This window comes from Trachymyrmex septentrionalis, unplaced genomic scaffold, assembly GCF_001594115.1.
Source record: "Trachymyrmex septentrionalis isolate Tsep2-gDNA-1 unplaced genomic scaffold, Tsep1.0 scaffold37, whole genome shotgun sequence".
In the NCBI taxonomy this organism is placed as follows: Eukaryota; Metazoa; Arthropoda; class Insecta; order Hymenoptera; family Formicidae; genus Trachymyrmex; species Trachymyrmex septentrionalis.
The window spans coordinates 6,427,469-6,443,962 of NW_017305536.1; the positions used below are offsets into that span (position 1 = coordinate 6,427,469).

Here is a 16,494-nt window from a genome sequence, read left to right on the forward strand (position 1 = left end):
GCACTTATAGATACATGTAATATGCATTGTACGTAACAATATTTCGACAACTGTTTGACATGTAAGGTGGCACAACAACAGAGATGCGAGTCGGCACTGGTGACCAGCGGTGGCAGGAGACCAAGCAGAATGAAAAACAGCAGCTCTCGCAGACATACACCCTCCGTGCCAACGCTCGTCGCACATCCCGCTTCACCCCGGAACCCTCAGCTCTCTCCGTTGCAGGTCCGTTTCGTCCTCCTTCGTCATTTTGTTGAATGTTACCTAAGCATATCATTCCATTCACCCTATCACTTTCACATCTATTGCATCTTATTTGTATAATTTTCGTATGCTTGCTTTAGTTCTCGTGCTACATTATAAATTTTTATATTTATGATTTTCATTTGCTTTATATCTTGATATCTTGAGACAGTTGTCTTCAGACGCTTTTATAATTACGAATAATGACAAGTTCTGTCATCTGTTTATACATTACAGAGTTGATGAGGTCTCCAGCAGTGAGATGGTCCAGCAGAAGTTGTCGCAGCTTACCTCCGACACCCACACCGAGTTACCATCATCCACTTCACCCTCCTCTACCCGCCGTAGGCATGGTTGCCGAGAGGAAAAAACGTTTTGAGCTCTGAACTTCTTCTTTTTTTTATTTCACTGATTAATAATTAGATAGTACGTGTGCGTTCACAGAAATGGTCGAAGCGATTACATTTGGCGTATTTAGAATTATTTGACAAACAAAATTTATGGCAGTCCGGATAATAAAACATTGGACATCATTTATAATATTGAAATAAAAGAAGAAATATTGTTCTGATGTTTCTTCTTTCGAAACCATAAGACTGGAGATATTTTGATATATAATACATACAATGGAATCGTAAAAATAATTTTTAAAACGCTCGATGAGACACGGACCATTCGGATATCTACTATTCGTGTGAATACAGACAATTTCACCACTGCCGTACGAGAATCATGTGAAGCTAGGATGATTTTTGATGGACCAAAGTTGATACACCGATCGCGCTCGTCGTGAATATTGAACATGTTTATTAAGTAAACATAATTCAATAGCCGAAACGGGTCCCAATTATTAGAAGAGGACGGATTGCGCAATCCCTTCTTCTTCCACGATGTGAAAATTCGTAATGTCAAGAGAATTCATCGCGGGCCTATCGATTGCGAGAGAGAGATAGGTCGTTTTTGACAGAATTTTTTCCAAGAAATTTTTCTAAGCGTATTTACTCACGTCACGTCACTTTTGCGGGCGGCCGTTCTTTGATATTGCATTTAGACTTTGATAAGGGGGTTTTTATCGCTAGCTGCGAGTAAACTTTTTGCTACAATTGACTTTCCGCGAATGTTGCGATTTTGGAATACATATTTCGGGGCATTAATTATCGCAAAACGCAAAATGTGCGAAATTTTTCACGATATTTTGTTTAATGGTGCTAAAAACGAACGTGTATTAAGAAAACGTGTATTACGAATCATGTATACAACCGTCGTGAGAGAGGCAGCCTATTATAATGTAGTATAGAACTGTGTTTCGATGTAAAAATATATAGGACCAAGGATAAATATGTATTAGGTTTCCGTAATCTTTTAAAAATTTGTATCGGCTGAGCGTATTCGATGAATGAAATTACGCTTTGATTTTTCGTGTGAAACATATCCTATGGTTATTGTCAAAGGAAATAATATTTCTAAGCGTTGAAATACGAATAATTAAATGTCTAAAATCATTAGATTTTCGTGATTCTGAAGGTTTGTATTTGTTGAGTATATTTGTCAAGTTAAACGAAAGATTCCATTTTACGCTGGTTAAATTTGATTCTATACTTGCGTACATCTATCCTCTCCCAGAGGGGATCCCGTTAAGTTTGTTATCTTTAAGACACAAATATTTTATAAATTATGCACTTCTGGTTATTACACAGAGAAGATATTTCTGACACTAGGTTGGATAAGTGAAAAGGAAAAAAAGAAATTTTTTAGTTTGTTAATCGAGAACGAAAAGATCGTTTTACGTTTGTTTCTCGCTCTTGTTATGTATAGATACTGCACGTAATATAGCGATATGGCATTGCACTGTGTATTATCGCATCTTCTCATTGTGTAAATGTTTTTCGGATTGCGATCATTTGATGTTAATACTGTATAGTTTATGACGTTTTATTAAGCATTAATAAAATATAAGACAATTAATTCCTTCCCCTTCGTCTCCAATTCTCAATATATCGTGTGTATGGATTGTTTATATATTATTATTGTATTTTATATTATATATTATTACTGCGATTATTATTGCGATTCGTTCCAGTGATTCGCTCGATATTCAAACGATAGAGATATTAAAAATTTTTCGATTGTCCCTTATGTAGATTAATTACTCAGGATTGTTTAACATTTATAATATATTACGATTATGCTATTGTATTTTTCTGATAATTTATATATAACACGTTTGAAATAAAATATAGTAACCATGAATATGTTGAACTGCATTAACTGTTATTTAACTATGTGTAACTTTCTTAATTCTTTATGTATAAATTTAATCAAAAGAGGCAAATCTTTAGACATTAAATTTGAAACACATAATTGAAGGATATCTTTTTTTTAACAATGTTTTGTAATTATTAATGATAAGTATACATATTTTTGCAAAAGATTTGACAATTAATTATCTTAATATGTCACTGATGTATGTAAATATATTTGCGAGACAAATTGCTAAGGATATTAATTATTAAATTAAATTTAAATTATAGATATTTTATATACAATTTAAAAAAAATGAGTTTTAATGCTAAAATTGTGAAATATTATTGCACGAAACGAAAAAAAAATAGATAAGCAAAGCTCTATGTATCGATGTTTAATTGGACAATTTTCGAAAAATATCTTCATATTTTATACATTTGTTAATGATTGTTGAATAGGATTCAACAATAAAAAGTTCTAGAAATTATAGATACTTATAGATCTTTCTCATTAAATGATAGGTATATATATATTATTAAATTGATAATCTTCCTTATGATTTTATTATAGCAAAACAAATTGACAGTGAAAAGCTTCAATATTTTTGCATAATTTATATAACAAAAAAAAATATCTCTGTAAATCATTAATAGAATAAGATGGCGAAGCGCACGATACCGACATGATAGGTTAGAAATTAGATAGGTATCGAGAGAACTCAAATATCTCATTTTTTACAGAGAATTGATACGTACATATATTTTCTATTTATTAATAAATTTTTAGCAAGCTAATTAACATAATAAGTCAACATACATTTCATTTTTTCGAAAGAAGTTAACATACATTTTATTTTTTCGAAAGAAACAAGTCTATGGTGTGGAAATAAGACATATATTTCATTTTTTTTAAGGAAACAAATAGATATTTATTATTGTTTTATATCGCAAGTGACATTATTAGTGTGCAAAATTTATTGTTGCGTCTTATTGTTCGAATGAATTATTTAAAAGAATATTATTAATAACTAGTTTAATTTTTTTAAATAAATATAATATTTTAACAATAAATTATAATTAAACAATGATGGATATTTAATTATTCATCCGTAGAGACGCTAAAGATCATTAAAATTAATGAAAAGATAAACTTTAACGGTAAGGTTAGACAGGAATCAGGTTTTATGTCGTCGAAAATCTCGGAAAAATCGCTTCGAATATTCGCAAAACAGGATAAGCAAGGAGGTAGTTGGAAGTATTCTGAAACTGGGTGTACTCCCCTCCTTATATCGACGCGGTAATTGGTAGATTTATTTGAGGGGGACGCTGTCTCCTCCTCTTCCACGCAAATTCTCCAGCGTTCTCATTGGTCGGCGGTATCGGTGACGCCTACGGAGGGGAGCGAGAGTGGGATAGCCGTGGCGCTCCTGGAATACCTCCTGCGACCTCTTCGCTCAACATGTTTTCCTAATAAGCAGTAGTAATTTTCTCGGGAATCTCTGACGCCAAAAACTCGCCCCAGAATACCTCCAACAATGCCTCCTTACTTGTCATGCTTTGCTAATATTTGAGGCGATTTTTCCGTGATTTTCGAGGACATAATATTGTCGAAGATAAAACTTGAATCTTGCCTACTTTACCGTCTGAATTTATCCTTCAATATTATTTATTTTAATTATCTTTAAGCATCTCTAAGTGCATAATTAAATTCTCGTTATTGTTTAATTATAATCTAGTGTTAAAATTTTCTATTTATTTAATTATTAACGTATGTATAAATATTAATAATGTTTCTTCAAATAATTTACGCGAATGCAAAACGCGACTACAATCTTTATACTGAGATATAATTATTTAACAAATTGAAACCATCTATTTGTTTTCGGCGAAAAATCGAAATATATATTGTTAATTAATTTGCTAAATAATTTTTAGAAAATGTATATGTATTTATGTGACAATTTGAATTCTCTCGCAAGTATCTAACCTCTAACGTCGATAAGCTCGTCTCGTCACTTTTTTTATTTATTTATAATAATTTGTAATACATTATGTAACGTCAATCTAACATTGTTTGCTGTTAGATATTTTGCCAAAATGCGTTAAGAAGAATATCGCATACAGAATATCATAAAAAAGAATTATTACACATTTTGCTAAAATGACGTTCCGGTTTTCTAATTCTGTGAGATTCACTCATTCTTTTCGTCGTTATTTAATAAATTCCGTTTGTTCCAACGTTCTCGAATCTTTTGCATAATGCATAAAATAATATTTAAAGAAAAAAATTCTTTGCAAACAATTTATTAGCTCTTTTTCATTCACTTAGATTTTACGTTATTCTGATACTGTTCACTGTCAGATATAGTACTAAAATGCAATAGAAACATTAACACACGCAGCATTACGATTATTTTGTTAAAGAAAACAAATCTTAAAAGTAGTCTTGCTATTTAGATTAAATTTTCATGATGCCACTCTCTTGTCGGTTTTAATCGCATTTATTATCGATATTTTCATCATTATATTCTAACATTTACGAGTTTTTAAAATTATCTAATATTTAAATCCATATTATCTATATTATTTTTCTTATTCCGTTTTTTATTTTAAATGACACGAAATATTACAAAGACAGCGTGCAAATATGAAGTTCACATATTAAAATGTCAGATTTCAAAAAAATAAATTCTCAAAAACTGACATAACTATAATTTGAATGATAAATTTTTATACTTCGCAAAATATCCGGGTTGTTAAAAATAAAATCTACTATAAATGTAATACAAGCTTCTAACTATAAAAGCGTATTAGTCAACCTTATATCTTTGCGAAAATTGTGTGGGTATAAAGACAGGGTGCGAAAAAAAGAGACATCGGTTTATTTGAAAAATATTTAATAATAAACATTGACAATATACAGAGAAAATACGCCATAAGAAGTTGCTATGAGATTAATAAGAACCTAACAACTGGTCCAGACTTACAAAATATCATCAAATCAGACAATGATAAAGGTGTCACGAGTCACACCTTATATTCCTATCAATATTTTGCAAATAAAGTTCATCGAGTTGACCGTATATTCTTCCTCTCTTATACCTCTTTTCTTTTTTCACTCTTTTACCGATTTCCATTAATTTCTCTTGCGAGCTCGCTATTGCGTTGAACTGTCGGCCCGCACAAATCGCTTATGCGCGGTTCGAAGAGGAAATCCGCAAGGAGACACAGAAGATATCAACGGCGTTTCTCTTTGTGGATTTCTTTCCTTTTTTTTTTTACATTTGCGAGAGAAGCGGAAAAAACAGGTGGCAATTTTAGCTGTTTCGGGTTTTTTCAGCGATCCAAATATCACTGGGCATTTCTTCTTCATTTGTCATTTTGTTGTTTTCGTGCTACCTTACAACGATTAATTAATTCGTGCTCTTGATTTTACCGATTTGTGGAGAAAGGGTATGAGTTTCTCGCTCATCTGTCATGCACGCACACACATACACACACACAGCACATATACGCAGGCACGCATCATGTTTCATATACAGATACATTAAACTTTACACGCACGCGTTGCTAGAAATATCAATAATAACGTCCTAATGTCATGGAACATCCTTCATTAATTTTTTTTTTTGCAATAATTCGAAAAGAATGGCACGGCGCTGCCGCGTCCGTTCGAAACAGTTTTCGGTTTCGAGACGTCGATCAAATTATATGCTCGTCCTCGTGTCGATCGTACAATCGTACGACAAAAACGGGATGGATACTCCGGCAGCGCCCTGCTCAAATACCTAGGATATGTTGCTTGTAAGATGTGTCATTATGTAGTCACGTATTCATCTAGATTCATTTAAAAATCCCTTTACGGTATTTATTGTTAATTAATCATTATACGTATAATGTACGGTGCGTATCATTGAGTTATGTTACACTGCGCGATTTCACTAGCTCTGGGTCTCATCATCGACGAGGGTAAAAATTAATCATCGGCGGAGTTGAGAATTCAGGCTCAAGAATTCGCTTCGCCTGCGTCCGTCGTTTGTTCGACAGAATAAAAGCGATCCTCTCTATGCACGTCGTTCTCTAATCCGTATGTTTTGAAATTTTATAAGCCATTTAAATTTGAAAAATATGGATTAGTTTGTGCACAGAAAAACAATCCCTTTAATCCGAGAAGGAAGGTACGCTCGACGAAGGTCGAAGACTGAAATGACGTAAAGAGAGAGGGAGGGAAATTCGGAGAATATCTGAAGATACACACATAAATGTGCAGAAATTTGGCAAAAGTGATGTTACACTTCTTCGTAAATTATATTATCATCTAGATATGTCGCGTTCTTTGTTTTTTTTTTTTAACAGCCGAAAGAATCTCATTATCCTTCCGTAACTCCTTTTCCCGATAGAAAGCAACTGGTTGGAAACAAAATCCATTAACGGGATATTCCTCCAATATTCAAAAGGAGAAATAAAGAATAGAGACGTGAGAGGGTGGCAGAAGGCGGGGAGAAAAAGAGAAAGAGCTGATCTAGCCTCTAGATTCTATGAACATCTTGTACGATAGGCCTGCTCGCAACGATAACGCGCATAAAGAAGGGGACAATCAAGGAAAAGAAGTTGTGCATTTATGAAGATGGGACGCGACGAAACCGCGAGGGGAAAAAAAGTATCTCGCGCCTCTCCCGTCTCGCTAATTTGAGCTTGACTTATTACGCTAGCCACTAATATTAATATAGCCTATCGATAAAATTATCGATTACGAGTAAGTATAAATTGTAATTACAGTGTACAATATACAGGGAGAGATAAACCTCGCAGAATCTCTCTTTCTCTTGTGTGCTTGCTTTCACCCGCGTTGAGGTGCGGCTGCGAAAAATCTCTATTTCCACAAACGCTTATTCGTACGATTTCTTTTTTTCTCCTCCGAACCCGCATACGGTTTCTTGTGCTATTATCTTTTACGCGGAAGGGGATGTGTGCATCTACCGAGAAACCGACGATTTTCGCGACCCTCAATCCGACAACCGTCACGTAAGACGAGCACGCACATCACGTTCCTCCAAATCAAAATCCGTCCCGGTTTTACGTATTTACTGTGTAATCAATTAATTAATCTACGTTCATTAATTTAACGTTACGAGAATCATGAGTATGTCTGAATGGGCTTCTTCCGCTTGCTCGTTTAAAGTACTTTCTAAATTATAGTGTGTTCCTCGGCACGCTCCTCCACGATCTTTGTGCTCGAAAAATCTATGTTGATCTATGTACATGTACACGACGTTCGCGAGAGGAAAAAAAAAGAGAAAATTGTCATCCTGCCTCGAGCGCCCTCGAGTTCTAGAGCTTAACCTATAGTCCTAGTTGAAGATTAGATTAAAACGTAACGACGGCCAAACTACTTGCCGTACTTTCTAAAACATCTTTGTCATATTTGGCTATTTCACACTGCTTATTTTCTTGCTCCTCCCTTCCTCCTTTTTCTTTTTCTTTTTAATCTCCGCTTTTCAGTTGTATCAGTTCGCATTACACGCCTTCTTATTCTTGTATCGTGGCGCAACGTATCTTATACTCTTACGTATAATATATACGATAAATCCTCGCTTAACTATTAATTTAACAGAGATATCACTCATTCGACTTAATGTGCGTACCATTTTTTCCATTTCGCATTACTCTCAAATAGAGTATCTTTTACTTTCTATATAGCGCACCGGTATATCTACTCGATCAGGAAGCAGTGTCACAAGAAAAAAATCTAGTGACCGAGAACGCCGATTTGAATAGAAACCGAGATGGACAGCGATTGATCATAAAAATAATAATCTATCAATAAACTAACAATTCCCCAAGAGAACGAAAAATATATTTATATAAAAAGATATGTGTGCTCAACAAAAAATTTCTAGAAAACCTTAAATATAAATATAAAAATTACCTAATATACAGTTTTATATCAAGATACAATCGTTTACGGTACATCGTAACTAAAAAGTTCGAAAAGGAAAAAAAAAAAAGAGAAGTGGTATTCACGTTATTGAATGTCTATCCGTATCGGCGTTTTCGATTACTCGACGTATTTTGTTACAACTGGGTCGACATTTCATTTAGCTGGACCTAATCATCCTTTGTGACATGAAGACGAGTTCGGTTTACAAGCACGCACGCGCGTCACTTCGACATCGAGGAACCGAAACGATCTGCTAAGTATGCAACGTCCATGCTAGAGATGTTTGTACAATATTGATTTTGCCGGTTAATAGTGACCTAAGCGTAATGGATCTTCTTTCCTTTTAGCGTAGCGGATAGAACTTCGTGCGGATAGTGCATTCGTGATACGCCCTGCAAGATCGGTTCACGCCAAGAAACGTATTCTACAAGTCTATCTTTGTTTATGTACTATAACTATGCTCTCGTTCATTGGCGTTGAGATTCTGCGCTTAGCGATTATGAGGTGAACTCTGTTTAATGTTTACTGTAGTAAAAAAAGAAAATTGTCATGTTCGTTCAGTCACTTAACTAAATAAATAAGTAATACATACTAGGGAGGGGAGGGGGAGGGGGGGGTTGGTTATCGCGTGACAAACTCGATGTCGGATTTTTCTCGGAAAAGAGGGAAGAAGCATTGATAAGACAATATAACCGTATTTGCCGTTCTATTCTTACATGATACGTGAAAGGATGCGATAAAATTGCTGTGCGGAACTTTTCGACTAATAACATAACGTGGAATTGAGTCTACAGATCTCAAATTCAGTTCCAGAGAATAAAAATTAAAACGGATCTTTGCAGCCTTTCTTCTACGGATCCTTCTATTATTATTTGATACACGATGCATTCAGTTCATGTTTTGACCAAATTATAAAAACAATTAGACATGAGATAGTTCAAATTTTTCAGAATAAGATTTCAGGAACGAGACATTGATTGAATTGTAGGAGACAAATGGAAACCAAAGTGCGCTATTGTAATTAAAAAAATCAATTCGATTAGACTCTGTGCAATTAAAATCCGGCATACTGTTTCAGAGGTCTAAGCAGTTCTTGTTTCTGTCTTCTTTCATTTTCAGCTACTCCTTTAAGTTTACTGAGAACAGTTTTGGTTCGTAAACCTACGCATACACACTTGCGCGAAAGCGCATACACACATATTTGGCATAGAAACCCTACCGGTCACATGGATGCCTTTATTTCTTTCTAGGTCGTTTTTCTTTCTTTTTTTTTTTTTAAACTAGCTACCTAAAGATCTCGCTTTTTCGGATCACCTTGTGTCGGTTCGTGTCGACTGAAATCGTCAATGCCTCGCTGCCATTCGTCAATTTCTCGTAGAGAAATTATATCTTATACTGCAGCAAAGTATATTATATCATTTTACGGTAATAATTCAATAATCGCGCATTTGCTTATTTTATTTTCATCTAAATAAATCATGTGCGTAAGACTGTACTATGATATTTGTGCGAATTGTTTAGGGCTTCTTCGCGCGCGCGATTCGGCAGCCCCTTCGAATTATTAACACTATCTGCTAATTTAGACTATGAATGCAAATCGTAATGTGCAACGTTGACTTAAATAGAAATAATTACAACAAATATACAGCTATATTACAAGTATTTCAGTAAATAGGCAAACCTGCATGAATCATGCATCGTATCGGACATAATATCACAACATGAATGCGTTTTATAGAAACTATAAACAAGAGAGAGAAAGAAAAATAACTACTATTATATATTCCATTTAGTGGCTCATAAAATTGTTCGCAAGATTAAAACGCTTGATATCGTATTAAAGAAGAATATATGACAAATACAGAGAAACGTGATGGTATTATCGAAAATAATTTTGTGCAGAGTAAAATTCGAAAGAGAAGCAGTTACCATTAGTTTTATATCAATTTTGATATTTGGAATTCAGTATAATTTACTCGGACCAATTGATCAGATGGAAACGGAATCAAGTAGAAGACTCCCCCCTGCGAATAGCTGCTGGCAGGGGAGCGACTTTAGAGGCAACTTTAAAGGCGATTTCCGGCCGAACACGACTCGATACTTTGATGCGCCGACCTCGACGCTGCTGTTGCATTTTTACAGACAGATTTTTCTCGCCTATTTCAATTATCGCTTATATATTGTAGTTTCGAAGGTACTATTTAAAGATTTGACGTAGAAAAGCACGACTGTGCTTTTCACGTTAATAACAGTTCTGTTTCGATTTCGGTGTCGAGGATTTCGCATCTTCACGATGACCTTGAGTCACAAAGTTGGAAAGTGAAATCAGCGAGTCAGGGAGGGTCCAGGCTCGTCGTCTCGTGGATGATCTCGATGATGACAAAAATGACGGTGATGATTGTGTCGACTCGTGTCTGGTCATGTTCTGCTGAGTATAACTTGGAAGGCTCTTGAGTTCTACTAATGATCCATTTAGTATGGCGTGAACCTATTGTAGCCACCTCTGTATACAGTTGCCTGCAAGGGATAAAAATTCATAAGATACCATCTTGATGTGATACACAGCGCAAACTAACGTATAAACCGTGGCGCAATTAGCGTTGAATGCAACCGTTTATCTCAAGATCTCATTTCGAGGGCTGAAAAATGCACCGTCCAAAGATAAATGGCAAATAAAGCGGTGTTTTATGTAAGATTTCAATTTACGGTTGCAACGCTGCGGTGTAACGTAGGACCATCTATTCGGAAAACCAACGAGATCGAGCTAAAAACTTATTTAATTTTCGCTCCGTTAAATTGAGTTCGTCGGGAATGATTAAACTCCTTCCGAGCACGGTGTGCATACCCATTTCGTTTGACCATCCTGTCGTTTACACAATACGTACTGGTTCGCGTTCACCGAGCAAACTGAGACCGGGCATGGCGCGGAGGTCCGAATAGTCGCATTTGAGGATAAATGCGTGCGATGGGAGCACAAACCATTAACTTTCGTCGCGACACAGTTCCCGTAAGTTGAAAATTCCTGGCATTAATAATTCATATGTGAGTGAAACGCGCCATAGCCGAGGTGGTCTTTCCTTGTTATTTATGACGTAATAACGGGGTGCTCCATTCTCCTTTCATACGGCGGTGGTACGCGCGCGAGAGATCTATGTGCGCGATTTAACGGCACTACCGTTAAATGAAATCGTAAAAGTACACTTCGTAATCGAAGTTCCTTCTTACCCCATAACCCGCTACAGGTCCGATGCCATGTCCGAGGTAGGGATCGGCGTATTCACGCCCGTAGCTGGAAGAACAATAAAAAAATGATTGTTAATATCGATAGGATTTTTCGATTCGCTGAAGTCGAACGATTTCATACGCGCATTTTACTCTTCCGATTTCTCTCACTGTTTTCCCTGAAGAAAATTGAAAGAGGAAATATGGAATCAAAACGTATAGAGATTCCTAACAGAGTCTGACAACGAGCGATTTTATCAAAATCCTTATATGAGAAAGAGAAGTATACAAGATGGTAGTTAAATACTGTAAAAGATTTTAAGGGATGATTCCTCATATTAAATCAAAACGAAAAATTCACATGTCTAAAACAACTTAGTTTCAAAGGTATTCAAATTAAAGGAAAAAATTCATTTATTCTTCAAAAAATTTCGAAAACTACTCGAATTATTTTGATAAAACTTTCATGTAAATATATAAATTTTACTATAATTTTGTTAGACCATTAAAATAATTATATAGAACGCATGGCACAAATTTGTTAGAATGTCAAAACTTTTTGCAGCATTGCTCATTATGCTTGAATGTCCTACGTAATTATTTTGCCAGTCCAATAAAATTATTTTCAGATCTGCATCAAACTAAATTTTTAAATATATTTCAACAAAATGATCATTTTTTTCCTTGTCAGTAATTTCAATTAAAATCATAGAGTAAGATAGTATAAGTTAAAGTAGGATAGCATATATATATATATATATCATTCTTTCTCGTATATAAGATTTTAAGAGAGAAATGTTTGGAACGTATAACCATTTATTTTGTTGATATGTAACTATTACTTTTTCATTAAAAAATTGTATTCTAATTAAAATTTAATTAAAGTAATCAACTTTTATTAGAACAACACAATTGTTTAATAAAGAAGTAAGAAAGCTTTTCATTAGTCATATTATATAAAAAAAACATATAAGTAATTTCACATACAAACAATTCCGAGTGAGAAATGAAAGCTACATACGTACGTATGGAACGCGTTAGATATGAAATCGATTCTAATACTCATATTTGTACTTGATATTCCTCTTGTGTTGGACGCAAGATACCGACGCGAAGTGCATTAAGCGCGCTTTAAGGTTTCTTGGAAAGTGGTGCTTCTCGAGGAACGGTTTGGACTTTCGACGGGACTATCAGGACGGGTCTGAATTTCGGAAACAAATCTGCGACTCCTAACAGGTCGTCCGCGACGTCGGGATTTGCTGCAAGGAACGGACTCTTCGTGTTACGATTTTGTTAATAAATAATTCTCCTGGAGAATTAGTATTTTGTGACGTTGAAAGAGGGATGAGAAAAACATGGAGGTTGCTGGGAAATATAAAGGAGGATGTTGATAATGAACATCGTCAAGGATAGTGAGATGAAGGTAATTCATTGCTCAATACATGATATGCATTCTGACCTCACTCTCGTAATGGGGTCGAGCCGGTGACTTCAAAGCGTCCCTCAATCTATACATGTGTATCTGCATGCCACTACGAGACGGCATACAGACCACAACTATGATGGGAGAATCATGTCCTTCATATTGATAATGAAGATAACATGTCATAATTTCGAATAAACCAAATGAGTTGTTAAAGAATAATAAGCTTATGATATGCTTTTACCAAAAAGTGTGAACATTCCATCTAATAATGATAAATTCTAATTTATTAAGTTGTCATATTGTCTTAATTGCATAAGTATTTTTCAAAATGTACATTACATAATTATTGCAATAATATATTAATTGCTAATATATATTAATATATGTTAATTAATTTGCAAGTACATATAAGAGAGAAACATTATAATACGATAATACAACGTTATATAGTGCTCCAAACATAATATAGCAATATAATAAGCGTCAAATAACAAGTTATAAATAATTTATACCAAATAAATGAAGCATCATTCAAAAAAAAAAAAATCTTGAGATCTCATAAAAAAAAAGCACGTTCAACGAAGAAAAGTTGCAAAGCTCCCTTTCTCTAAGAGGAATAAAGGGAACACGTTCGAAAAGTTTTCTTCTCTTTGGAGAGATCTTTGGCATCGTACGAGAGAAATTTCTAAATTTACCGAGCCACATTTAATCAATTCGGAGCAATTCTTCATTGAATTTTGCACGTACTTCGTTCGAACAAATATTTAATTAAATAGGTATCAGTGGTAGATATATAATTAAATATAAAAGTTACACACGCGCCAAAAAAATTGGCTCCAGTTTTCGTTAAATAATCCGTAGGCGGAAGTTGGCTCGCTAAATCTGGGACGTTCTGTATATCGAATGAGAGGGAGGGAGAAAGAGGGAGCGAGGAAGAGAAAGAGAGATCCTGAAGGATTCGTGGTGAGTGAGAGTACATACACGAGGGTTCCTCGGGTGAAAATGTGGTGCACTTACCCCGCGACTGCGGCATATCCTGCGACCGGTTGTGCCGCAGCTGCAGCTGCGCCGTATGCGCGCGCAGCCACCGCCGTGTAGGTCGCTGCAGCTGCGTATGTAGCCTGCTGTGCCGTTGATAGTGGTGTCTTCAACAATGGTGAGGCTGCGGCTGCCGCTGCCGCGGCCTGAAACAACAACCATGACCCGCCATGCAAGGCTCAAGCAAGCTCGAAGACAGACAGAGAGGATGATCTCAGCGAGAAACGATACTAATACGATCGTTCCTAGAGGCTCGTGTTATTGCACACAGAAAACGTAGCTTTCTAATCTGCAGTTCTAAATGGAAAATGTCAATTGCGGCTGGAAAAGAGGCATACGGCAAAAGGAATAGTGGGAAAAATGTATTCAATTACAGCCATTGTCTATAAAACTGCAAATACTTCTACGATATCCAATAAACACACAAATAAGAAATTTGAAATAAATGCACTCTTTTCCAATCGTACCCCCAATTGATCAATGATCTACTAAATGCGGAAGAGAAGTATACAAAAAAAAAAGTTTTAGTTAGAAATGATTTAATTATTGGGAATATACATCAATAGAACGCAACTATGAATGATTACATCAGCATGTGTAATTTTGTTATGCAATAAATAAATATTACAAGATGTTCAAAATGATTAGGATTATATTAATTGCAATTTTAACATTAACAGAATCACTATAATGAATTTCTTTGCAATTCAGAAATCTTTTTTTTATTACTGCGCACATATTTTGCAGTCTTATCAAATCTTGTTATATATTTTTAAGAGTTAATATTCTACAATTTATTTCATATTTATTTTATAAAATAAAATTTATTTCATATTCATTTTAAGTCACGAAAGTAATAAACTGTCGGAATAAATGAAATGTACTAATTTTGTTTGCTAACGTTTTCTATGTGCAATTACTACGTGAAACGCATCAGCGTTGTTCGTTGCGACATCAATAGAACAGCGAGATGCAACACAGCCAAGTGACATTTTCAGGCTTGAATATATACCAGTTAAAAAATATTGTCGAAATCCCTTGCATCACATTTCTCTCGCTGTTTTAAAAATGTCAGTGCATGGATATTCAAACATTTCGAGCATATAACTAACTGTGACACTCGTAGTTGTATTTTATACAAGCTTCGAGAGGGATGTTTTATTTACAAGGAACATGATCTGATCGAAATTGATGATATTCAATTTCTTTATGACATCAAGCGGCTATATTATCGAATATTTTGCGATAATGCAAACATTCCACTTTCTAATTATGAATCCTAAAATACAAAAACATATTAAAAATAAAAATGTTTCATCGTTTTACTAATTTCGAAACTATTTTTCGTACACACTGAAATGTCGAATGAAATGTCAAATTATAATTCTAAATTTTTTCGACACAAATATTTTGTATGTTCCATATTAAACAATTTGGATAAAAAAAAAAACGAATATATAAATGGAGAGACATAATAAAAAAATTTCATGCAACATGAAGATTCATGAAAATAGCCACGGTGCAAGTTAAAAGATTTGAAAACTACTAATATAATATGAAATAGGAAAGAATTGGGATGACGAATTATTGGGCTCCTTTTTTTCAACCTCGATGTAAGCCTGACAGATGGAAAGGAAACTATTCTAAGTGTCTTCCAAAGTAATATATTCGAAAATACTTTTGCCTAAGTAATTCAAAATGGAACGAAGTTTTAATAATAAAACGTAGAGACAAGCAAAAAGTTAAGAAAATTCCTGATACCAGTAGTATAACAATAAATCACTTTCGTCTCTCTAATGTGTCGACCATGTTGTAGCTATTGTAGCCTGAAGTAATAAGTAAACTCGCTCGAGTGAGTCTCACGTCAAAAAGATCGTCTATAGTATTTGGAAATATCTACGATGTTTAAACGGTGAACCACACAAATGTTTACACGCAGCATCAAAATCTCGCTCGATGGACCAGAGGATTTATGCCCGATGAAGATAGGGCTGTTGAGAGCGCACTCATTGGCGCCAGGATGATGGCGGGAAGACCTACGTGCATGCATCTAGGATGTGCAATTCGATACACCGACGTATATATATCCCATTACGCGATAACGTAACACTAGCGCACTCAGATGCTTGCGATTTCCATGGCATTACCATTGGCGCGTTTGACCTAAACCCGAATGCAGTTTGCTCGAACACTATCGTGTCATGAGTGCTTCCTAAAAGCCTGGGAGGATTAAGTCTCGTTTTAAACTCCATTGTCGGACCACATCGTTAATTTATTGTAATATATTATTATACGTAATCTTGTGCAATATTACAGAGGACACGTTGAGATATTCTTTTATAAATAATATTTATACAGTAATTATAATAATTATTTAATAA

At 34.9% G+C, this 16,494-nt stretch overlaps 2 protein-coding genes across 9 annotated transcripts in view; one reads left to right on the forward strand and one right to left on the reverse strand.

The window, feature by feature from the left end:
• Positions 1–1,829, forward strand: part of LOC108750664 (protein outspread) — a 201,055-nt gene extending 199,226 nt beyond the window's left edge. Inside the window, exons 16-17 of one of the 3 annotated variants that reach the window (XM_018490303.1) lie at positions 67–225; positions 481–1,829. In XM_018490303.1, the coding sequence (XP_018345805.1) occupies positions 67–225; positions 481–629 (308 nt within the window). In that variant the 3' untranslated portion in view covers positions 630–1,829. The remainder of the gene's footprint in view (positions 1–66; positions 226–480) is intronic. The other 2 variants (XM_018490304.1, XM_018490305.1) reach the window with 2 other exon arrangements.
• Positions 1,830–5,773: 3,944 nt separating this feature from the next.
• The window catches only part of LOC108750610 (RNA binding protein fox-1 homolog 2-like), a 304,555-nt gene continuing 293,834 nt past the window's right edge, over positions 5,774–16,494 (reverse strand). For all 6 annotated transcript variants that reach the window (XM_018490163.1, XM_018490164.1, XM_018490161.1 and 3 more), the window contains 3 exons: positions 14,093–14,259; positions 11,653–11,716; positions 5,774–10,944 (listed from right to left, as the gene is read on the reverse strand). In XM_018490163.1, coding sequence (XP_018345665.1) covers positions 10,900–10,944; positions 11,653–11,716; positions 14,093–14,259 — 276 coding nt within the window. In that variant the 3' untranslated portion in view covers positions 5,774–10,899. The remainder of the gene's footprint in view (positions 10,945–11,652; positions 11,717–14,092; positions 14,260–16,494) is intronic.